This window comes from Elephas maximus, chromosome 6, assembly GCF_024166365.1.
Source record: "Elephas maximus indicus isolate mEleMax1 chromosome 6, mEleMax1 primary haplotype, whole genome shotgun sequence".
Lineage (NCBI taxonomy): Eukaryota > Metazoa > Chordata > Mammalia > Proboscidea > Elephantidae > Elephas > Elephas maximus.
This window is the reverse complement of record NC_064824.1, coordinates 55409473-55434229: the sequence shown is the minus strand read 5'-3', so window position 1 is coordinate 55434229 and position 24757 is coordinate 55409473. Positions and strand designations below refer to the sequence as shown.

At 41.2% G+C, this 24757-nt stretch overlaps 1 protein-coding gene across 1 annotated transcript in view; it reads right to left on the bottom strand.

Moving 5' to 3' along the window:
- Positions 1–3875: 3875 nt before the first annotated feature.
- UPP2 (uridine phosphorylase 2) overlaps positions 3876–24757 on the bottom strand; it is a 33467-nt gene continuing 12585 nt past the window's right edge. Inside the window, 6 exon segments of the mRNA XM_049888755.1 lie at positions 3876–4000; positions 5036–5170; positions 15301–15357; positions 15360–15446; positions 17580–17786; positions 21845–21959. Coding sequence (XP_049744712.1) covers positions 3876–4000; positions 5036–5170; positions 15301–15357; positions 15360–15446; positions 17580–17786; positions 21845–21959 — 726 coding nt within the window.

Here is a 24757-nt window from a genome sequence, read left to right as displayed (position 1 = left end):
TTTAGGAGCCCTGGTGGCGCAGTGGTTAAAGTGTTCGGTTGCTAACCAAAAGGTTGGCAATTCAAACCCACCAGTCACTCTGTGAGCGAAAGATGTGGTAACCTGCTTCTGCAAAGATTTACAGCTTGGAAACTCTATGGGGCAGTTCTACTCTGTCCTGTGGGGTTGCTATGAGTTGGAATCAATTCAACGGCAGTGGGTTTGGTTTTTAGTTTTGGAAATGGAATTTGGGTGACATTTTGCTTTCCCTTATCATTGGTTTTTGTTGATTGTAATATTGTAAGAAAATGTATATGCAAAGGACCCTAAACTCAGATGGAAAAAATAAAGTGATATGGAAATAATGAGAAGGATCCATATTTTAAAAATCTCTTATTTCATTATAATAGGGGGTGAGACAAAATCAGATTACCCAGATAGTTTCTGTAACCCTGGTAGGTCCACAGTATTTCATAATTCTAGTGATTAAGCTACTGTAGAAGACTAACAGACTTTTCTAAGAAATTTAGAAAAAATAGACACAACCCTAAATTGCTATCTTTGGGTATGGTAATTCTAGACCAATCATCTATAAAATCTATGAATTGGTTTCTAGGTTGTTTGCCTGATGGATTTTTAAATTACTTTATACTTATAAAAAATAATATTAAAATCATATTTAAGGTTTCAGAAAAAAAGTGGTTTTAGTGGTAGCCTTTTGTTCTCAAGTGAAAATTGTTATGCTCAGTTTTTCAAAAAATAAATGTTAAATTGATTCTAGACTGAGTGACTCTTGTTTGGGAGGAGTAGAAAGACAAATTAGAAATGAGAAAGTCACTAAGGAGTGAATAATGAAGCAGATTGGCAAATTATATAAGATTTTTCAGTTATTCGTCTTAGAAGACATTAGATTGCTAAAACAATGGCTATTATTTTCAGGTTCTTAGAAGGTAGAGGACTTCCTGGAAGACTGGGGAAAGAAAAAATATATATATAGCACATTCATTTTCTAAAGGAGACAGACATTCTAATAATTAAAAGATTGGTTTGCTTAACTCTTAAATCCAGAGATGAAGATTATAGATCAAATGCCCAACAACATCTACTTACAGTATAGCCATCTAGAGGCACCCAGGACCCTGTAGAGGAATAGTGTGGCTTGAAGAAACTGAGTATGTGTCAGACAATTTTAATTTCCTTCCATGACAGGCTGACAGGACATGTAGCTCTAAGGCAAGCAATAGAGGCCATTTATCTGTCTTTTACTAAGGCTTTCAATTCTATCTTACACATGACGCCCAGCAGCCAGCTAGGAAAATAAGTCTAACACCGTGTTTCTCAAGCTACAAGCCCTGGTGAGAATTTTTTAATGTTGTATTCTTGTATAGATGATTATCTTTTAAAAAATATTCTACCAGTTAAGAAGAAAACAATAACAACTAACTTCTGTTTTTCAGTAAAATATTTAACCAAGAGCTTTATATAGAATGATTCCAGTTTCTTAAGTTGGTGTTTTTCAAAATGGTTTTGGGTCCTAAGTGTATTTTGGAGGCTGTATTACTTGGTCCCTGCAGGAACTAGATGGCACAATTAAACTGGGTAACAGAGAGAACTTACTAAAGGGGTTGTTTACAAAGGAGTAGGCAGGACTGAAGCAAACCAATAAGGGATGGCGTAGCTGGGAACAGCTCTTACAAGCCCTGACTGAGGGGGTTGGAGAGAAGAGCAGTTTCCAGAGCTAAGAGTGGATAGCTACATGGCAAGGGCCACCCACAGGAACTGTGGCTGTAGTAGAAGACACTAGCACTTTGTCATAACCCAGACTTAGGAAAGTGTGAATCCGTGAAATTGTATGCAAATTTGGAGGCATACATGGGAATGTACCTTTTCTCGTGTGCTATATGAGAAAACGAGAAGTCCCAGACGTTACCACACTGTACACTGACAGCACAGGGAGCTTCCCTCCCCACAAAGTGAGATATAGTGGGAGAGACAGCCAGGGAGAGCTGTGCTGAGAAGGTACTGAATAAGGCAAGAGTGAGTCGTGAGAAGAAAGGGACATTTTAGTGAGAATTTATAAGGGAAATGCTATGAGGAGGACTCATTCTTCCTTTAGCAATAGCAATCTCACTTGTGGGGCCTAGCGGTTAAGTACCTTGGCTGCTAACCTAAAGGTCGGCAGTTCAAATCTACCAGCTGCTCCTTGGAAACCCTGTGGGGCAGTTCTATTCTGCCTATAGGGTCACCGTGAGTCTAAATCAACTTGATGGCACTGGGTTTTGGTTTTAGGAGCCCTGGTGGTGCAGTGGTTAAGCCTTTGGCTGCTAGCCTAAAGGTCGGCTGTTGGAATCCACCAGCTGCTCTTTGGAAACAAACCCTATAGGGCAGTTCTATGGTTTGAGTCGGAATTGACTTGGCAGCAACGGGTTTTTTCTTTTGTGGGGAGGGGGTGGTTTGCTATGCATCTAGTATGTGCCATGCAATGCTTTAGATGCTTGGGGGTACAGAAGTAAACAGGTACTGTCTCTGCCCTTATGAGTCTTACAGTTTAGGCGTAGTATAGTCCCTTCTACTATGCGCACATGGGATCGCCATGAGTTGGAATTGACTGATGGCAACTAACAACAATAAAATAAAATAAAAACAACAATAGTCCCTGATAATTTGCGACAGTAGAGGGCCCTGTGGGAAGCTGGAAGTGATCTGGTTTGAAGACCTAGAAAGCCTTTCCAGGGAAAGGGACTTTTGAGTTGAGATTTAAAGCATGAGGAAGAGACAAATGGGGGGGGGGGTGCCTTTGGGGGAGAAGGGACTGCAAAAGGTCCTGAAATGAGAAGAGACATTAGCATTAAAAACCCTCACTATCCTACATGTCGTAGCTGGATAAGTCAGGAGAAGGCCCCTCTCTGAGTAGATGTGGCCCAAAGCTGGGGTGCACAGCTAGGTGAACAGGATGCAGGCTGGATTTCAGCCCCATGTGTCCTCTTGGCTGAGCACTCTCATGCATTACACTCCTTTACAAATGGTGGCCGTGAGTGGAACTTCAGAACCCAAAGATGTTGTATCTGGAGGGTAGACACATGGAGGGGGGAGGAATTGGGGGAAGATGGGCTGGACAGCCCAAATTGGGCCTAATAATGAATGCAAGGACTCCTCTTGGGCTGTGCTTTGGTCTTCATTCTAAAACTAATGTAAACCCCTGGGAAGCAGGAAAATAACCCAATCTATTTTTAAGAATGGAGGCAGGGAGGTGAGGGATGAGGCTGCTGCAGTTGTCTGCAGGAAAGATGGCCCAGGCTAGGCTGGGTACAGACGAAATAGAAAGAGGTGGACAGCTTTGAGAAATAGGAGAATCAATTAATAGCACTTGGTGATTGACTGGATGAGGGAATGGAGGAGAAAAATTGTCAACCAGTTTTCCGGCTTATGTAGCTGGTACCATTTGCTGAGATAGGAAGTACCAGTGGGAAACACACATTCAGAGTCAGGAGTTAAGAGGGGGTTTAAATGGAAACATTGTATTCTTTTCCCTTTCATAGTTTCCCCTTCTTCCAGTAAAAAGGAAAGTAAAGGAGATTTTCCAGGAGCAGACAAGATAAAAGTTCAAACTGAAGGCTTATAGAGGGCACCCTGAAGTGGTTTCCACTTGATATAAAAAAATATGACACAAAATGAAAACCCCACCAGAAAATGACTGGGGGGCTATTCCACCTTCCTTTTAGCTTTAATATTTGTATCTGATGGTCCATTACTGGGACACCTTGAAAATTGCACTCTAAGCATCTCTATTGCCAAATGAAGTTCCCAACCCGATGCACCTCTCAGGGGCTTGTTTATTGTGGATTAAAAGGAAGACCCTCCCTGGGCATGAGCAGATCATTTCAGACTCAGCCAGCCTAGGACCTGCTGAACACCAACAGGGAATCTTGCTCTATGTCTCCATTTCTGTGCCATGTGGAAATGGTTCCAGGATCCAAATAATCAGCATCATGGTTGGAATTAAACTTTATATGAGCCACAACTATAAAATATATACAGAAATTACATACTGTACAAGTTTGCAAACCATCATTTCCCCAACCACGCTTCCCAGCTCCTTTGTGTATCAGCTTTAGAAGAAACTCCATGGCTTGATCAATTCATAGAGAGCACATTGCAGCCTGTAAATAATCCATGTCTCCCAGGTGGTCAAATTTGGTAGGGTTGCAGGCAGGGTCAGGCAAGGACCTGCCACAAGGTCACACAAAAGGACTACTTTAACAAATTGAACTCAAGTCTAAATTCAAACATTAACGATATAAAATACAAAACACAGCCTCTTCCAAACCACATTTTCTTAAAAGAAAAAAAAAATTGCTAGAAGGCAATTTAGTCGCTTGTGATTTCTGAAGAAACATGAGGATCTTTCTTTGTATTACTGATGGTTTTCATTTGAAAATAAATATGTAATCCAGAGTGGGTCTGTTCTGTGATAAAATCACAAACATAGGCAAATACATAAGTCTCTAATCTGTTCTGAGGTGCCCTGAAATCGTGCAGGGGAAAAAAGAAGTCTGGTCACATTTCTCGAAGGGGAACTTTTCCATATAGATCTGCATTACCCTGACATTTTTTCTGTAAATATTTTGAATGTGGGTGATCAATTTCTGTCACTTGTCCAACACCTAGAAGTGCCTGACAACGTTCTAACATGAATTTCTGGATTGGTTTTAGAAACAGAGTGACTGGTAACAGTATCTACAAATGGCTGGTCTATTTTAATGTGAGCTTAATTAATGCTGCATATGAAACTCCAAATGTCACCATCCAGGGTTTTTTTTAAATTTAATTATTAAGCTGATTTAGTTAACTTGTTCTCAAAATTTGAATTTAATTTAACGTGAATTTGAAACCTGCTACAATAAATTCATCTTTTCAAGAAAAAGGGATTTCATAAAATCACTCCATTATGATTTTAGTATATGGATGAGAACATATGAAAATGCCACAAATAATATATGACTTCAACTTTATAACTCGAACTACAGACTTACAGGGGAGGGGAGGGGTGTCCTACAGATTCCAAGCCTTTGTTTGATGAAGTTGGAGATCAGGAGCTGAGGTCGTTGCTGGTACTCTACCAGAACCTCATGGGGCAAGTTGATCTGGTCACATTCAAGTCTATCAAGAAGTGTCACACAGACCACAGCAACTACAACAGCAAGAAACATGATTACTGAAATGAATAGGTTTATATTCTATAAAGAAATATGAGCCAAACACAACAATATCCCCAGCACATGTACTTTATTTTGTTCTCCCTGTGATGTAAATGCAACTGCTGGACTCTCTAGTCTTCCATGTAATTCATATTTCTGTGGAAACCCACCAAAATACTTCATCTGGCAAAAGTTAATTGTAATTATTATTGTCATTGTTAGGTGCTGGCCAATCAGCTTCAACCCATGGCAATCCTACGTACAACATAATGAAATGTTGCCCAATCCTGTGCCGTCTTCATGATTGTTGGCATGCTTGAAGCCATTGTTGTCTTCCAACCTGGGGGCCTCATCTTCTAACACTATATTTTTGGAAGTAGATTGCTAGGCCTTCTTCCTAGTCTTAGTCTGGAAGCTCTGCTGAAACCTGTCCACCATGGGTGACTCTGCTATTATTTGAAATACCAGTGGCATAGCTTCCAGCGTCATAGCAATGCACAAACCACCGCAGTATGACAAACTGACAGATGGGTGGCAGGTAATTATTATTACACTCCTCCTTTTTCCCCTTCCTGATAACTGGTTAACTGAAGGCTCAGGAAAACAACAGGTCCAGGATAAGAACAAGGAGAGATCTTTGGCAGCCAAGAGGCACAAACTCTAAGTTTCTATCATACGTCCAGTTCTTAGAGAAGGCTCTTCTTACTTGAGGATATAACTGGTGTTCTTGCCATTATTCCTGAGGTGCCATTTTTACTCCTTGGCGAGATATTTGAATTCATCTGCTGCAGCCCTTGCAGAAACCTGTATGTTTGAAGAGTGAAGTAAACACAGAAGAGCTACGGAAAGCTGACCTCGGGAAATGACAGTAAAGGTGAGTGAGTGTTGACCCTCATGAAATTCCTGAAGAAAAATATAAAACGAAGTACTTAAACACAAGAATCAGCTCCATGGAAGAACAAATTTATTAGCATTTAATCTCTAAAAAATGGGGATAGAATTTCATTATAAATAACTATAGGACTATAGTTCTATTGTCCCTGTAGACCTAGGGAAATTTTTTTTGTTTAAAAAAAAGAACAAAAATACATTTAAAAAAAACATGGAAACTTTTTTTTTTTTTTTTTTGAAAAGTCACCATGAGGACAATGTCTTTGGTTTTGTTACTTTAGGAAGAGCCAGAGAGAAGAAATGGACTCTATGCAAATTCTTGATTGTCAATTTCCTGTCAAATCTGTGATTTCAAGTCATGTGGTTGTGCACGTTGAAATCAATGTTAACCACTTTGAATTGCCAGTAGTTGTAATAATCTCTGTCTTCAAATGCAGCATTTATAAAAAAGAATTCAGTGCCTCTGGGATAAAATGTGTCTCTGTTAACAAGCTTTGAGGGCATGGAGATGGAGTTGGATGTGAGTGTAGTTTTTTTTTTTTTTTTTACCTTTCTAGTACTTCAGACTCCTTCAGAAGACCTGGATTTGGGAAGGAGAAATGTCCTGTAATTAAAATAGATGCTATTTTTTTGGGAGTTTGTCTTAGTTTTTGCTATATGTCAGGCATTTATATCATTTAATCCTTACAACTAAGAGATGAACTGGATATTATTTTTATCCCCTTTTGACAGATGATTAAATGAGGATTCAGTGAGGTCAAATAAATGATGCAGTGTGACAAAGCTAAAAAAAATAAAATAAAATAAAGCTAGTAAAAAAAAAAGTAAAGAGCCAATCAATTCCCAGCTTCCTTAACTGCTGAGACAAGCTCTCCACCTTCCATCCACTCCTCCCCTGAGCCGGCACACAGTGAACCATTGGGCAAACCAGCCTTGACCTATGGGTCAAACTGACCCTTTTGTTCAGTGAAGTGAAAAGCAACAAAAATATTCACCTTGAGCTGTGTCTAATATTTCATCAGCTGGGACCCTATTTATTTAAAATCCACTGGATTGTAAAGCAGCTTGGCTGAAAAGGTAAACAAGCAAATGGGAGAACTGGAAACTTCCTCCAGCTTTTCAAGTTAAAGATCAGCAAGTCTGTGGAGCCTGACACGGGCTGGCAGTAGCAGGGAAAAGTTGAAAGTCCGGCTCTAATCCTTCACTTGGCAGAAAGCTAAAAGGAAACCAGTGCTCTGTACTTCTTTTTCACAGCGCAGGAACTGACTTTCCTAGATGTCTTCTCTGGTGATTTCAAGGGTGATGCCAAAGATGGAAAAGAACAGGTCCTAGCAATCTCAGTGGTGTTTTCTTGACCCTGGAGAACACATTAACCAGCAGTATACAATAATCTTGTCACCTAAAATTACTATTTCCATGAGCAATTAAAAGGGACTAATTACCCAAAACAATTTGTTGAAATTAAGCCTGACAGTTTTGCTACCATAATCCTCCAGCAAGCAGGGAAGGTGGCTCCTGTGGAAGGACACTTAGCGGCATAGCTGTCACTAAGGAGGTTGCCAGCAAACTGACCTCAACCTGGGATATAATGGGAATACAGAAGCCTGAACATGGAACCGTATACCCCTTGAATTGCACCAGGAACTCTGAGCTATCTTTTATGGCCCCTTCGAGAATCTGATGAAGTCAGAGCTGGGATGGCTTTTCACAGGAGACTGGAGATCTCAGATCTAGTCAGGGACGGATTACCCAATAAGCAAGATATGCAGGCTTACTTGTGCTTACTTACTAATTTGCAGTGCACAATCTCACCTTTTTTTCACCGTATCGGTAAGAGTGTGAGACTCATATCAACAAATATATAAAAAATTTTTATCATGTGCCTGTTCACAATTTTAAAGTAGAAAAATCAGCATCGACATTTCAATGGTGCAGGCTCTGTCAAGAGACTATGAACCCACGGTGAGGCTGCTGGGAAGAAGCAGCACAGCCCAGTCCAAAGGGGTCTTGAGTCAGAGTTGTGTTCAAATTCCAGCTCAGCTATTTATTAGCTGTGAGAACTTGGGAAAGTTACTTAACCTCTCTGAGCCATAATTTCTTTTTCTCTTGTGAGGATGAAGAGAGAGGGGATTAGTTGCCTCACATTTTTACGTAATTTATCAAAATTCTGACTTTCATTTTAGGGTCAAGAAATGTTTCAGCTCCAGACTGAATAGAAATCTTTAATCCTGTTGTAATATCTTTTGAGTTTATCCATGATCACTGCGCAGTTCCCAGAGCCCAGTATCCTTTATTGCTGGCACCAGCAGAAAAATATAAAAATGGAATTAAAGTCAACATTCTGCTCCCTTTCACTGAACTGTAATAAAGTAATATTATGAAGACTGAATTCTTCCCTTACTTTAAAGAAAAACCACCATTAGGACCATAAACAACTAAAGACATAGAGCAGGTTTCAGCAAAGCCTAATCTGAGATGGGTAGTAAGTTTTGTATACTAGCATGCAAACAAGTGCATGTCAAAAGCCAGCAATGTCTTTGAAAACTGGCTACAAATTGAACATACTTATTGCAACCTCGCAGTGCAAAAGGATTACCATCTTTAATCACAATGTTAGGGTTTTAGTTGAAGTAGATTTTGCTTTAAAAAAGGGACAGATATATGCGTAATATAAAATGATAGATGAAAGCATTTATTCAGCATTATACAGTGAGACTGTATTACTCTGAAGGTTCAGCCTATGGATATAAAATAATGTGGTTAAAGCAACATTGGATTCCCACTACTTTTTTCTAGGCTAAGGAGCTCAGGATAGCAACAGTGACTAATGGGTGTTGGTGACCTCATTACAGGGAGTTTGTCCGCCTTCACATATCCATAGGGCTCTCAAGGCCCAGGGGCTGCAGATACAGCAGAGAAACAATCTGCATGGACCTTAGGGCTAAGTGAGGCTCAAGTTTAAGGCTTTACCTCTTCCTAAGTCTTTTACACAATTCCAAACCATCAATATGGCTGTGGAATGAAGGATCCAATTGAGTTTGCCATTTCCGATGGCAAAGGAGAATACAGTAGCCATACTTTTCACTCATTTGTTCATTGATTCTCATCCAGCAAATATTTATTGAATGATCCTGTAACAGGCATTATTCTAAGTGTTAGAAATATGCAATGAAAATGACAAGGCCCTTGCTCTCACGGAACTTACCATGTTTTTTACGTAAGTAATGTGCGCCTTCTACTCCTGCGAGGTATTTTCGTAAGCACACTGTGCTGAATTTTTTTCCAGCAACATGTAAAAAACATTGGCATAGCAGCACTTATGAAAATGCCTCGTGGGGGGAGGGTGTGGTTGGCCAATAAATGTAAAGTAGAAATAGGTATATTTTAAGGAAGAGAAATGACAAATACATACCTTCATGCATTAATATACCAGCAGTCCCCAATTTACGATGCATCAATTTACAACGAACTGTACTTCTGATCATCCATTTTATTTTGGATTTTTACACGTCTTATCATTAGTAATATGTAGTACACACTGCTGCATCACATAATTTGCTGAAGTCATCGTATCTGTAAGTTTATGTACGATATTTCCAAGCCCCAAAGACAACTAAAGATCAGATTTCTAAAGATAATAAAGCAGCAATAACAAAAACTAAAAAAAAAAAAAATGACGTACTGGACTTATGTCACAACAAAGTCATAGGAGCGGAACCCCATTGTAAGTTGGGAATTACTTGTTCATAAATTAATACATAAATTAATATGTTTTTAAAAAAGCTATGTAGTAAATGTAATGCTGAGAAGTAAAGTGGAATAACATGACTGTAAATGAGTGAGTTTAGCTTAAGTAGTCGTGCACTGCTTCTCTGAATAGATGAGATTTATGCTGAGATCTGAATGGCCTGAAGTAGCCAGTCATGGAAAGTAAGGATAGGAAACTCAGGGAGAGGTAATAGCCAGAGCAACGTCCTAAGACAGGAACATGCTTGGCATGTTACAGAAATCAAAATAAGCCAATGTTGGAGCCTAGTAGGCAATGGGGGTGAGGGGTGGCAGGAGATAAGGACCAAGGAGTGGACTGGGCCAGATCACCTGGGAGCTCCAGTGTCAGTGGAATGACTGAGAACTCATGCCATTCCATGTATCACAGTGAACATGGGCAAACTGAAGATTCTAAAATACAAATCAAAAAGAATAAAAATGCTTGGCTGGCATTATTTATTGTTTAATATGTATAATTCCAGATTAATATACTCCAATTAAATTAACCCCTAATTAATACACAGTGGCAGAACCTGATATTAACTATAAAGATAAAAAGTAGTAATCCACATAGACCCAAGACCTCCTTGTGCCAGGTGGATGGAGAAAGATCTGTCTCTACATAGGTCCTAACTCATGACTCCTTTGAGTTAGGACAATGGATCTCTAGTAGCCCTTAAAATAATAAGAGGTTGTTATATCTAAGCTGAAACCATGAGCCATCATCATTTTAGTATGAATCTACATTGAATATCCAGTCATCTGGTAGTATTAAAGGGACAGAAAAGGCTGTTAGAGAAAGCTGCTGGAGAAAGAGGGTGAGGTGGGCCACCACCCGGGAGGCCAATGGCTGCCGGTGATCCTTGAGTTCCTGGTGCCAGATGAAACCTATTTTCCAATGTTGCTTACCATTGGTTTATCCTCCCTATATCCCTCTATATTTCAACAGCTGCTTGTGAATTCACTCTTAGCCCTTGCCCAAAGTGAGCTTTTCAGGCTCACACAGAGTGGGCTATAAGTGGGTTACAATCAAAAGGTGCCTAGTGCCAGCTTGCAAGCTTCCCCACTGTGGGGGAAGGATGTTATGAAGTGGTGATGTGGCCTGGAAACACCTTAGTATCCTAGGAAAGGGGTTTTTGTTACCTTGGTGGCTGATCCTCCAGCAGGCACTGTAGCAGGAATCTATCTTTTAAAACAGTAGTTCCTGAGGGAAATAAAGAGCCACCACCATCATGAAGAAATTCAGAAAGAATAATTCCAAGAACACAGAATTACAGAGTTACAGATGCAACTGTAAGTGTGAGTGTTGGCAGCCCAGAGGGGGTCAGCCCAGTGAAAAAGCAGCAGCAGCAGCAGCCTGGAAAAGAGCTCTTGGCAGGCTGAAGCCAGCTACCAGCAGCTGCAGCAGTGGCAGAAAAGGAGGACACAGCAGGGGTCAGGAACCACAGACAGGTAGAAGAGGAAAGCATCCAGCAGGGTTACATGCAGACGACACAGACAGCGAGGTCGCGAAGATTTCAGCAAGTAGAGCAACACCCTCATAAGAGAATAGCTTCTGCAAAGTTTGTGTCTGCACCATCCTTAGAAGAGGCAGACTTGGGTCCAGGGTTCACAAGCACAGAGCTCTCCCTGAATGGCAGTCAGCACCTCTTAAGTAAAAATTGATGGGCATGATAAAACTTACAGCAGCGCGGCACATCCTGTAATTAGGAGTTTTGTGTTGAACTGAACCGGTCCAGTTACCATCTGGTCTACCTCAACTCGTGGCAGCCTCATGTGTGTCAGACTCACTCCGTAGGGTTTTCAATGGCTGAGGTTTTTTTTTTAAATAGACTGCCAGGGCTTTCTTCCGATGCACCTCTGAGTGGATTCAAACCACCAAACTTGGTTAGCAGCCAGGTGTACTAACTGTTTGCACCACCCAGGGACTCCATGTCTAAGTAAAAAAAAAATAAAATTTTTTTTTTTTTTTAAATGGGCTACCAAATGGAGGCATGAGTCAAGGAATCACTTGTTTTTGTAATTTAAAAAAATGTGAGGAGGCATTTCCTAAAGCAGCAATACCTGAATCCAGGTGTCCCTGCAGGCTGTGTGTTGATTGGACTGCTTCTCAGCCAGTGTCTAGCTGTACGTAGCTGTTGCTCCTGCTGTTACTAATTTATGGAGAAGAAAACAGGTATTATTGAGTCTCTGAATGGGGACATTAACAGTGACCTTATAAAGAGGGCAAAAATGTCTTGGCTGCTCTTCACCTATACGGTATGAAGGGTTGCATGTAATCTCCTCTGAGAGATGGAAGTGATTAAGGACAGCGGCCCTACAGTTCATCTCTTCTTATGAGTCATAACCGATAGCTTTTTTCTAAAATGTACTTTTAGACATTTACTATGTACCTTTTTGTTTGTAGCTGTGTATATTAAAATTGACTGCCTATAAGGACCAGCGTTGGAATTCTAACTGCACTTGTGATAGAAAGAAGCATTATTGTGCTGTAATTCTTTGCTTCTTCCTTGAAATTGCTCCTTTGGGCTTCAGGCCCCTGTACTCTCCTGGTATGCTGCCAGCTGCACCGGCCACCCCTCAAGACTCCTTTGCCAGGACTCGCTCACCTCCCCAAACTTTAAACTTTTAACCAGGGACCTCTTCTTCTTCTTCTTTAAATAATTTTTATTGTGCTTTAAGTGAAAGTTTACAAATCAAGTCAGTCTCTCACACAAAAATCCATATACACCTTGCTACACACTCCCACTTACTCTCCCCCTAATGAGACAGCCCGCTCTCTCCCTCCACTCTCTCTTTTCGTGTCCTTTTTGCCGGCTTCTAACCCCCTCCACCCTCTCATCTCCCCTCCAGGCAGGAGATGCCAGCATAGTCTCAAGTGTCCACCTGATCCAAGAAGCTCACTCCTCACCAGCATACCTCTCCAACCCATTGTCCAGTCCAACCCATGTCTGAAGAGCTGGCTTCGGGAATAGTTCCTGTCCTGGGCCAACAGAAAGTCTGGGGGCCATGACCACTGGAGTCCTTCCAGTCTCAGTCAGACCATTAAGTCTGGTCTTATGAGAATTTGGGGTCAATTTTTTTTTTTTTTTTTTTTATCCCACTGCTCTCCTGCTTCCTCAGGGGCCCTCTGTCGTGTTCCCTGTCAGGGCAGTCATCGGTTGTAGCCAGGCGCCATCTAGTTCCTCTGGTCTCAGGATGATGCAGTCGCTGGTTCATGTGGCCCTTTCTGTCTCTTGGGCTCGTAATCACCTTGTGTCCTTGGTGTTCTTCATTCTCCTTTCATCCAGGTAGGTTGAGACCAATTGATGCATCTTAGATGGCTGCTTGCTAGCGTTTAAGACCCCAGATGCCACTCTTCAAAGTGGAATGCAGAATGTTTTGTTAATGGATTTTATTATGCCAATTGACTTGGATGCAGGGACCTCGTCTTGCCTGTGTCTACACTTACCCTCTTTGTGATCTTATCAGTTGTATGGCTTCAAATGCCACCTATATGCCTGTGGGGGAACTCTGGTGGTGCAGTGGTTAAGAGCTTGGCTGCTAACTAAAAGGTCAGCATTTCGAATCTACCCACTGCTTCTTGGAAACAAGCCCTATGGGGCAGTTCTACTCTGTCCTGTAGGGTCGCTACGAGTTGGAATCGACTTGACGGCAAAGGGTTTTTTGATTATTTTAAAACACTCTTTCAACTTCTCCAGTCCAAGACTTTTGCCTAAACTTCAGATTCATAAATCCAGCTTCTTACTTGGCCTCCAATTTGTTGCCTGCTGTTGTCGTCGTTAGATGCCGTTGAGTCCATTTTTGGCTCATAGTGAGCCCATGTGACAGAGTAGAACCGCCCTATGAAGTTTTCCAAGCTGCAGTCTTTGCAGGAGCACATCACCAGGTCTTTCTCCCATGGAGCTGCTGGGTGGGCTTGAACACTAACCTTTCAGTTAGCGGCCTAGAGTTTAACCGTCGGGCCACCAGGGCTCCTTATTTGGATTTCTACTGCCAGGCGCTCCTTGGAAACTCTATGGGGCAGTTCTACTCTGTCCTATAGGGTCGCTATGAGTCAGAATTGACTCGACGGCACTGGGTTTTTTTTTTCTCTACCTCCAAATCCTCATCGACTTTTCTCTATCGCAATTATGGTAATGCCGTCCTTCTAGTTGTTGAGGATGAAAACCGGGAAGTCATTCCTGACACTCTCTTTCTCTCACCATTCACATCACATTGTCAGCAAATCCTACGGGCTTGCCATTAAAGTTACCCAGAATCTGGCTACTTCCACTGCTGTCACCCTGATTCATCATCTCTCACCTAGACTACTGTAATAGCCACCTAACTCCTCTCCCTTGAGCTTGTCAGGATCTCCTCAACTCAGCAGCCAGAGCGAGCCTGTTAAAGCACAGCCCAGACCCTGTAACTCCTCCTCCAGTTTACAGGAACCACGTGGTATAGAGCAACATGTTCAACAGCAGAATGAAAAAATTAACGGAGAAATACAGAAAGTGGGGCAACCTGCAGATAAAGGGCTCAACTCTTCCAAAAAAAAAAAGGCAATGAATGTCACGTGGGAAAAAAAAGAAAGGTGCGGAGACTATTCTAGATAACAACAGTACAGAGTTGTAACAAACATGTAGTACAATGTATGAAGTTGCTTGGATATTGGATAAGTTTTATAGTTAAAAAGACATTTTTTGGAAAATTGGGGAAATTTAAATATGGAATGGGTATTAGGTGATGTTATGACGTTATTTTTGCTTCTCTTAGCTTTGCTTAGGTGTGATAATGGTATTGTGGTCTTTAGGAGAATGTCCTTCTTAGGAGACGCTGCTGAGGTCCTTAGAACTAAGGTATGAGCATGCTTGCAATTCATTTTATTCATTTTAAAAAGTGTGTGTGTGTGTGTGTGTGCGTGTGTGTGTGAGTTTGGTGAGAGCAAGCACAAAGGTGGCAAAATATTAAAAATTGTTGAATGTAGGTGAAGGTTATATAGGTATATTATTCTCTCATCTTCCGTATTTTTGAAATTTTTCAAAATGAGAAGAAAAGTAAAACTGCATGTAAGTTAACTTTAAAAACACACTACTGCTCTGATGTTTTTGAGGGATTATTTTAGGAATATTTTATTTGCATCCTGCCTCAATAAATTCAATTTTAATAGAAAATGGCAGCCACTACCAGGATGAAGAAAACTAAACTTGCTGTCAAGTCCTGGTTGCATAACCCACTAGCTAGTGACCGTGGCCAACCACTTGACCCTGGAGGCTGGGTTTCTTCATTTGCGTAATGGGAGTAATATCCTGCCAACTCACAAGACATTCTGAGACAATGCATATTATGAACACAAGCAACCATAAGGCAAGCATTCAACCCAAAGTAATATATAGCTGGAGCCCTTTTTCTTCTCCTAAAGAGTGAAAAAAACCTATGCAAAAGAGGAGAATTTGACCCCAAGCATTCATGGAAAGATTACCTTTTAGACCACAAAGTCCACACATGGCTGCAAACACTGTAGATTCCATTTCAATTTCCTGACACCGGCTTTATATGCTCCCTTCAAGTAATCTAACTTTTTTCCTCTGGAAAAACAGCACAACACTCTATCTAATCAACCCTGGCCTGAAAGAGAATGGAAGACATTGAATGACTTGATATCCATCCAAGATGGCAGTGGCGTCACTGACAAGCCTGCTCCCCAGGGAGGTAAACACAACCATCTGAATCTTCCAGTCAGAGGACCATGGAGCAAGGCTGTGCCAGCGCAAGAGTCTTGTGTGGAGGGAAGTGTCTCCATGGCACTGAGGGCCCCAGCTCTGGAAAAAGTGACCACAGAGTGGCTGACCCAGGGCATTGTGGCCTAGGGCATCACTGAGGGCTCTGCCCTTTGAGGGTTATCTCAGGTTGCTTCAATGACTGGGGGGAATTGCTGAGGGAGAGGTGCTGGGGAGAAGAAGGGCCTTCAGACCTCAGTGATGCTCATAAGCTACTTGAGGATGAGGGTAGTGGTTTGGACACAGCAGCTCCCTATGCCCACCATGACATTGTAGCCACAGACAGGTAATCAGCCCATCCACCTTGGTCCCTTCCGCACACCTCTCAGAATACATGCCACTCCTCTGTGATCACTTTCCCTTTCCCAGCTACTCTCAATGTTCATTTATCACTTAATTTCACCTGTAGCAACTAATGAAGAGAGAAGAAGGCAGAGAAAAGCCTGGTCTATCATTCCTCCTCCACCTGTACACACCTAGGAGCATACCTTTTCTCCACACCCCACTCCCAAGAAAGGCTTGGACTGAAGCAGGTGGGCTAATAGCATTCTGTCACCCTCCACAAATTTAACAGTTTTCTCTTTGTTGACTTCCTGTGATTTTTCTCCCTTTATCTCTTTCATGCTACTTCTACCGTGACTGTTTCTCCTAATTCCCTTCTCCTTATGGTTGCCTGCCAACACCTCTCATGCAAGTGTTGTTTAAGCTGAAGCAAACTCAGATGTCCCAGACACCACTCAGGTAATGTCAAAGAGTGCCAGGGAAATTAAAGGGCCGGCCCAGTCTGAAGGGGGTAGCTTCCTCTCCCCTCCAGTGGATACAGCCCCAGGTGTGCAGGACTACCATACATAAAACATACATTATATTTTATGCTATGTTATGTTATTTGAAGAAGCCAAAAATCTGGATTCTTTTATGAAATCTCCAGAAAGTACAAATGTTGGTTAAATCACAATTGTTGTCCAAAGAAAACATGTCTCAGTTTGACTCCAGCAGCTCGCCATTTGCAAGCTCTGCTTAAACCCATGGTGAACTTTCAGATGAACGGACTATGGAGCAGTGACCTAGGGCAGTGGATCTCAACCTTAACAGACCTACACCCCTCCTATTTTATAACAATTATGGGATGATACCATCTTTACTAACTTGAAGTAAAATTTATAGATGATTTAACCTATCTAATTTTTAAAATTCAATCAAAATTAAATTCAATATAGTGCCCTAATTTTGATCCGAAGGGAAAATAAAAGAAAGTAACTTATCATTTTCATGTGGAAATACTCAAACACAACTACACTGAAAACACAAGATTTTCAGAATGCCCTTCAAGGTGATACCAAGTTGGTACCTCCAAAGGCAACCAACTATGTTTAGATTCTTTCTTTCAAAATGAGCAGGGTCTGTCCTTGAGATTTGGTCCCTTACCCCTTGTAGCAAGAGCTGCAACTTGGCAATCACCTTTAATTTGTCTCTAAACTTGATTTGAAGATCCTTTACTCCTGGCCAAGAGGTTGAAGGATCATTCCAAGGCTACCCCATCCCTCTGGGCATTCCTCCCCCTAACACTTCTCCCCATTTCCTGGCCCCCACTCTTTCCTGGGCACCAGATCCCTTTTGGGGTACCCCTGAACGGCAGAAACATAGTATTAGCATATTTTCCTTCTTCCAGAGTCACTGATTTAAATTAAAGGCATAAACAGAGATAGATTTTGCTAACATCACTAATTGCATTTTAGTATTCAATTTGTTCTTGGAGGATTAAACCCACTCTCAATATAAATTCATTATGGATGTTTCTCTGCTGCTTATTAGATCCTTATGTTCCTGTGTTTAGTAAGTGGAAAAGGCTGTTTCAGTTCCTTTTTAAATCCCCAATGATTAATTTTGCTGAAGTGGAGTTTTTAATATAAGTTACGCATTTGAATAACAAAGACTTGCAGGCAGTGTCCTGTTGCTTTCACAATTTATAAATCATTCTCACCTTCATAAAAATCATAGGTACACATTGTACGTCCAATGAGGGTTGGAAAGTTGAGGATTTCTTTGCTACAATTGAATAGCTGCTCAGCCAGGTCCTTGTCAAGTTCAGTACCTCAGGTGATGATGTGGTCCAAGATTACCTGTTCAAACTGGGGCTTAAAGAAGGAGTCTATGGCTCTATCCGTGACAGCAGACCCTGGTGCAATCCCTGCAGTGTGGGAATAAACGAAGTGATTACAGAAGCATGCCATTTAGAGTTGACTTTTGAAACATAGCATGTAACTTATTCCGCCAACAATAATTCTAGTTGCTAATAATAATTCTTATTTTCATCTTGAAAATGATCTTCTTTTCCAAGTGCAATTAAATAATAACATTCTGAATAGGCATTTACATTTGCTGTCTTTCCAGATTCACATTTACCATGTGATGGGGTTTAGATTTCAAGACAAACACGACTCTTGGACATGCAAATTAGTATTGGCCTTCAGGCCCAAATCTGAATAAATTAGGTCAGGAATAAACTAGATGAGCCTGTCAGCAAGTAGCTTTCATAAAGGGATGTGACTACTTGATATTTAATCTTCTCTGCAACTCCTTGATTACTGTAATTTTTTTTTTTTTTGCATATCTATCCTCTCTTCCTCCTGATTCTCATCATCCATTCCCGCTCTCCCTGCCCCTCCCTGACATTATGCAAATTAGGCCTCTTGGCTGACCTTCCATTGCTGCAAAGTCTGGCTTGCTCATGGACTCAGGCTTATTTGGGCAACCGCTTTCTCCCAGCTGTTTTTCTCCCTGCCTGGACTTCTCTCTCATCCTTCCCAACCCCCTTTCATCTGACTAACACCAACTCATCCTTCAGGGGTCAGCTTAAGTCACTTTCTTTAATAGGCCTGAATCCATAGAGGGAAAACCAAAGGAAAATTAAAAAGCAACACAGATGGTTACATTACATTTCTCCAGGCCCATCTTTTGACCCAACCTTTGACCCATTCTGATTTCTATTTACAGCCTGGATAAGGGGATATGTCTTAATAGCACAGTAGATTCTCTCTGCCCTAACCCTCTTCATATGTTTTGTAATTACCCATTTGTTTATCTATTTCTCTGGTAGACTATAAGCTCTATAAAGGCATGAAATGAACAATGTCTGTTCATTGCTATTTTCCCAGGTCTAGCACTGTGCCTGTCACATTATTGGTACTCAGTGAAATTTTGTTGAATGAATGAATGCTTCCACAAAGATACCAAAGAGTGGAAGTCCACAAACTATGGCCCATGGGCCAAATCCAGCTCACTGTCTATCTTTGTAAATAAAGTTTTATTGGAACACTGCCATACCCATTCATTTACATATCATCTGTGGCTGTTTCACGTTACAGTGGGGGACTTGAGATGTTGCAATAGAAGCTACATGACCTGCAAAGCCTAAAATGTTTACTATCTGGCCTTTTACAGAAAAAGTTTGTCAACCCCTTACATAGAGCATAGGCATATCCTTCTGGGTGGTATAAATTGCAATATTGATCAAAGTAGACTTAATTACAGAACACTCTAGAAGATCCATCTAGAAACCCAAAGTGACCTCTGATGATAGAGCCTTGGTGGGTCAGACTTTTTAAACAAGTCAAAAAGTAGATCCTTAAATTGTTCACAATGTCCCTAGAATAGGAAAATGATTGACAAGGAAGTTAAAATGTGTGTATCAAAAATGGTATTATTCACATGCCATCTTAATATGTAGTTGCATTAGAGAATTTATGTCATAGTTAAATCTCTCAAAGGCCAAAATATTATTTAACCAAGTACTCTATCCTCATCAAGCTGTGTTGGTTCATCTAATGAATGGGAATGTCAGCAAAGAAAAAAGCTGTAACTCTTTTATCCCTAAATGTAATGCTGCTTAACACAAAACAAACACATCTAACTAATTAGCTAAGAGTTGTGAATGAAGACAAAACTTCAAAACAAAGGTGTTTGCATGAACACAGTGGTTTAATTTTCACCGTTCATAAGCCTTCACTGTGATACAGGTATTACCTGTGTGCTGTATGTATCATGGTGCCATGGAACAAAAGACCTGGAATGCAAGGCCATGGGCAATAGACGGTCCAAGTGCCTTGTCCATGCTAGATCCTCACTAATATCAAGCGGCAACCACACAGTGATGATGGTACACTGCATGGGTGTGGGCTATGGAGATAGACCTTTGTAGCCCACAACCCAAGAATTAAAAGCAAACCTTAGTAACAATGTTACCCGTCTGATCCCTCACTACATTGTTCCCTGCTACGATTATCTGGAGTACTATTGCATGAAATGCAGTCCAGATGGATGCCTGATCTAACACTGATTGCTAAGATTTTTTTCTTTCTCTGGATGTCCACAGATGTCCTTCTTTCTCCCATATGTGAGGGCCTTGACTAGACTTTATTTCTGTGCCATGGCTGTGGAAAGGCCAAAATCTTCTTGGCTGTGCCTGATTCTAGTGAAGCCTGACTCGACACTCTGTGGCTCTGAGACTTTGGCTCAAATCACTTTGCCTCTCTGGCTCTTTGAGAGTTTCTGAGGTCCCTTCTTGCTCCAAAAGTGTATAATTCTAAGACTGTTTCTGCCAAAATTTCAGCCTTTTTTGTAAATCCCATTCACTCCTGTCACTCTGTCAACCAAACCTTTACGGTTATAATGTTCTGTCTGTATTGTGTTTGACGACCCTAACAAGATCTGCTCCTTTATAAAAGGCTGAAGAAAGAGAAGGCTTCCTCAAAACTTAAAATACAGACCAAAAAACTGAGCTAAACCTCAGCCCAGGGTGGCTACAGAAACAAGGTCCCTTTACTGGCTGGCCAACCAAGGAAGAGTGGGAGAGGACAGGATCTGGGAAAACGTTAGAAAGGGTCTTCTGGCCCTTGCCTAAAAGCCCAGCCTGGTCTGTTTCTGGTATTGATGAGGAAAAGACAGCTGAGGAAAGGATATGGTCACTTGTTTGAACTAAAAGTGATATTTCCCTGAGAACTATGCAGTCTGCTAATTTTGCTGATAAACAATGAAAATCTTTTTTTCTTAAATGAAAGCAATTCTGTCACTTATAAAATTCCTAAGCCTCACAATTTACTCACTCAAACTTACTCTTACCTCCTATCATAGATTGAATTTTGTCCCCTGAAGACACATGTTATAAATCCTTAACCTCTGTGCTTGTAGGGGAGCCCTAGTAGCACAATGGTTAAGAGCTTGGCTGCTAACCAAAAGGTTGGCAGTTCAAATCCACCAGCCTCTTCTTGGAAACCCTATGGAGCAGTTTTTCTCTATCCTCTAGGGCTGCTGAGTCAGAAGCGACTCTACTGCAACAGGTTTTGGTTCTGTTTTTTAGGCCTGTGGTTATAATCCCACTTGGGAATGGGTTGTCACATTATGTCAATGAGGTAGGATTAGTGTAAGGTGTGTCTTGAGCCAGTCTCTTACAAAATATAAAAGGAACAGATTAAGAAAGCAGAGATGGGGGAAGATAGATGACAAGCAACATGGAGCTCTCCCAGGAACAAGGAAACGGTAGTTGAAAAGACAAGGACCCTCCACCAGAGCCAACAAAGAAAGTGCTCCCCTAGAGCTGGCACCCTGAATTTGAACTTCTAGCCTCCTAAACTGTGAGAAAATAAATTACTATTTGTTAAAGCCATTTGTTATAGTAGTGCTAGATAACTAAGCCACCTCCAAAACATATTTCCTAACATTTTTCTACCTATGAATGCCTATGAAGGCAGTGGTAGCTCAGTGGTAGAATTTAAAAAAAAAAAAAAAGTTTTTTTTTTTTTTTTTACGCGGGAGGCCCAGGCTTGATTCCTGGCCAGTGCACCTCAAGCACAACCACCGCCCATCTGTCAGTTAATACTTGCATACTGCAGAATGCTGAAAAGGTTTCAGCAGAACTTTCAGGCTAAGACTAGGAAGAAAGGCCTGGCAATCTACTTCTGAAAATCAGCCAATGGAAACCCTATGGATAACAAAGAGTCAGTTCCATTGCTCATGGGATCACTGTGAGTCAGGGGCCAGCCTGACGGCAGCTAACAATAACAACAACAACGTGAATACCTAATACCACCTGGGCAACATAAGCAATAGCTCTTCTCCCTCCAGGTTTCCCTGGAGAAAAAAAAAAAAGATAATATGGTAGAGCTCCTTATGAGTATGTTGGTGGGTTTTGGCAGCTACCGTGTATGCTGAAATCACTTGGTTTTAATGATAGAAATCAATCCATCTCACCTATTCCCCCTGATGTACCATTTCAGATAATGGTAACATCACAGCACCGAGCATGGTAAAGTAATTTAATGAACTCATGAAGCATAATAGAAACGGAGGGAATGCCCATACCATGCAGTGGAGAGAAAAGGGAAAGTCATTATACATCTCACAAACTGACACACGCACAGGACATATTTTCTTCCTTCATTACAAGTTTACAGACTTCAGATAAATTTACGTAATCATTAAGACTTTGCCAATGCTGAGGGAAATGTAAGTCATCTCTAACTGATGCCTACATGACATGCTGATAGATGTGTCCATCTGTGAGGCTTAGAGAGAAGCATCTCTCTGCCAGTTGAGTTCAGCCCTTATCATCAAGAGCAGAAAGTAAGGATGGCATAGTGTTCAGGTGTGTCAGGGCAGTGCCATTTCTCATCTCTCCACTGGGCTATTTAGGGTGATGCTTTGAAAAAAGAGCTTTTTGCACGATAGACTTAATCTTGAGGAAATTTATGCTTGACTGCCATGCCTCTACTAGTCCTCTCCACCATACTAAATGAGGTAGTAAATCCATTTCATTGCTCTCGTTTTCCTTGCTGTTAGTTCTGTGTGAGCCCTGAAAGGTACTAGGGTGGAAACATGGGTTACATACACGCCTAACATTTTGGAGGTTATTCTGAATGTGTAGGGGAAGTTAGGTCGTGACCATAACCCTGATTTTCCTCAGCATTTAGAACACTAGAATCGATGTCATCACAACAGAGGTGAACACAGGCCAGATGATTTAGCACTCGGAGGTGTAACTAAGGTATGGCCGGTAGAATGGGCACCGCTTGAGGAGGGGCACTAAGAAGCAGTTTCTGTTGACCATCGCTGTTTCCATCGCCAGCTGTGATAGGCCATCTGGCAATTTAAAACTAATTGCTGTAGGCACTGTTTTCCATAGGTAGGCCCCTGGTGACTCCTGATGGTTGTACTACGTTCTAATAGCTCTCCAGAAAGATCCTCCATGCTAGAAAATTTGTAGTAGCCAGAGGTAAGTCTAGAATTGGTGACTACTTCATCCTAACAGAACAAAAGAGATTCAAATGTGTTCCTTTAATGCAGCCCTCACTTTGTATGCAGAAAAGCACCAGGGGCATCGTGGTAGTGATGTGATGCCTGCCACTAATGCTCCCATTAACAGGTCTGGAAAATGATGGAGCCATGACCTTGATGCTCTCACCTTAGTTCCCTTCTTCTCACCATCAAAAATACTAAGCTAAGGAAATCTGAAGTCTCTGGGTTCCCCGTTTTGGTTCCCATTGAATACGCCCTGCCTTCCTAATGCATTATAATCCTCCCAGTGTCAGGAATCAAACTTACATCTTTGTGCGTCCAAGATTAACACGTCTGGGGCTTTGGCACTGGTTCTGCTGCTAACAAGTAAACTCTCCCAGTCTTATTTTCTTCAGTTGTAAATTAAGAGGATGAATTGTTATTTGATGGATTAGGTTCCTTCTGAATCAGACATTCGTTGGGTTTATGGGTATCATTCATTATGCAGCATGGTGATAAAAATGACAAATGGGCTTATGTACTTCTATTTGCACTAGAGTCAGCCCCCTTGCCCCCCCACCCCACAACTCAACAGCTACTAGAGATGAGGAATTTTCAAAGAAGGAGCTGCAATTGGAAATCTTCTGTCTGCCTAGTAATGCCACTTTCTAATTAGCTAATTTTTATCAATAAACTATAAATAAGGCAACCAGATTAAAAAAAAAAAAAAAACAGATACAATGTTTGAAATACTAAATAAAGAAAAAGATAATCACAAAATCAAAATAAGTTTTGATATTATTTACGTTGGTGCTTCCTGGCTGACCTCTGGGTGTGATACATTTTTCAGCTCTTTTTCCCTTACAGGACAGCAAGATCAGCCTGTGGCTGTTTTTATGTCTTCCTCTGAAGTTTCCCTGCTTGTTCATGGTAGCTTTACATTTTTATGAACCTTATTTTTTGTCTTTACTCATTTAGACTGCACACAAAAGGACAAAGAGTTATAATATAAAAGTCAAGCAAAAGTTAGTAAGAAAATGTCTTCTAAGACCAGGGGATAATCAGCTCCCTTCTAATGTAGATATTCTGTAATAGTTTGATAAATGGACAAATGAATAAAGGAAAGGATTCTCCCATTTGAGCCAAAAGCAGGCTTCGGGCATTCTTTGCAAAAAAGGGAGATGAGCTTAGCTGCTCCATGGGCATGATGTATTTTTCCTTCCTTACCCCAACCTTCCAGCCATGATCCCCATCCTTCCATTTTCAGATACTAGTGAGAAATCAAAGGATGGTGATTACTCCCTGGCATAGCAACCACTCATAACTCAGATCCTTAGAACGGCCACACCTCTGCAATAGACTCTTCCCAGTCACCTGACATTCCTAGCCAGGGGAATTCCTGCCCCTTCTGAGAGATGCAGCATCCAGATATGTGAGGAGCTTAGAGACATTGCTTAGAAATACAGCCCTGTGCTGAGAAACGAGCTTAGCAAGAAAACTGGGTATACACACATATACACCTTCCTAAGTGTATCCACCTGAGTCCACTTGGGAAATGGTCTACACGTTCCCTGAAATTGCACATAATTCCACTCTGATCTTGCCTTGGTGCACTGTGTGTCCAGAGCTGTTAACACCCATATTCTAAATGCAGGAGAGCAATTCACAGGGGCTCCATGCAAATGCATTTTTCAGTGAGTTTATTATAGTGTTAAATTGCACCACGTTGGCAAGGCTGAACATTGGCCCCTGTGTACTAAAAACTCAGTGCTTCCCAAGTTGGTTAAGGTGTGTAAGAGAGAAAATTACTGGTGAGTTAATCAGTTACAAACTAAAGTGAAGATGGGGTGGACTTTGAGGGTTTTTTTTCCCCTAACTTGAATAGCTAAG